The 337-nt window shown below is 40.9% G+C and overlaps 1 protein-coding gene across 1 annotated transcript in view; it reads right to left on the reverse strand.

The window, feature by feature from the left end:
- Positions 1–337, reverse strand: part of CAPN13 (calpain 13) — a gene marked incomplete at its 3' end in the record, with an annotated part of 40,134 nt that overhangs the window by 11,207 nt on the left and 28,590 nt on the right. Inside the window, exon 10 of the mRNA XM_009877557.1 lies at positions 276–333. Coding sequence (XP_009875859.1) covers positions 276–333 — 58 coding nt within the window. The remainder of the gene's footprint in view (positions 1–275; positions 334–337) is intronic.

The raw sequence follows: 337 nt of genomic DNA on the forward strand, positions 1-337 counted from the left end.
CTCACAATTATTGCTCATTTGTGTGGCTCTTTGCACCAAAGCTGAGACCCTTGGTGGCTACAGATGAGTCATTGCCATGTTCTGCAGTGGCCACCTCTATGTATCTGACTATGCATTTGATCCCCCTCAACACGGTGCTTAACACTCGAGTGTCTTCCTGACATGCTTCTAGAGTACGTTAAAAGCAAATTGCTACATTAGTTATCTTGACATCAAATTGTTAAATCCTGGCACGTCGTAAGTCTGGGGCTTGTAAGGAGTACTTATCATCTTACTCATTGTAGTCTTGATTTTTCATGAAAATTCTTAAGAGAAATTCAAATTCTTGGTCCTCTGT

This window comes from Apaloderma vittatum, unplaced genomic scaffold, assembly GCF_000703405.1.
Source record: "Apaloderma vittatum isolate BGI_N311 unplaced genomic scaffold, ASM70340v1 scaffold1391, whole genome shotgun sequence".
NCBI lineage: Eukaryota > Metazoa > Chordata > Aves > Trogoniformes > Trogonidae > Apaloderma > Apaloderma vittatum.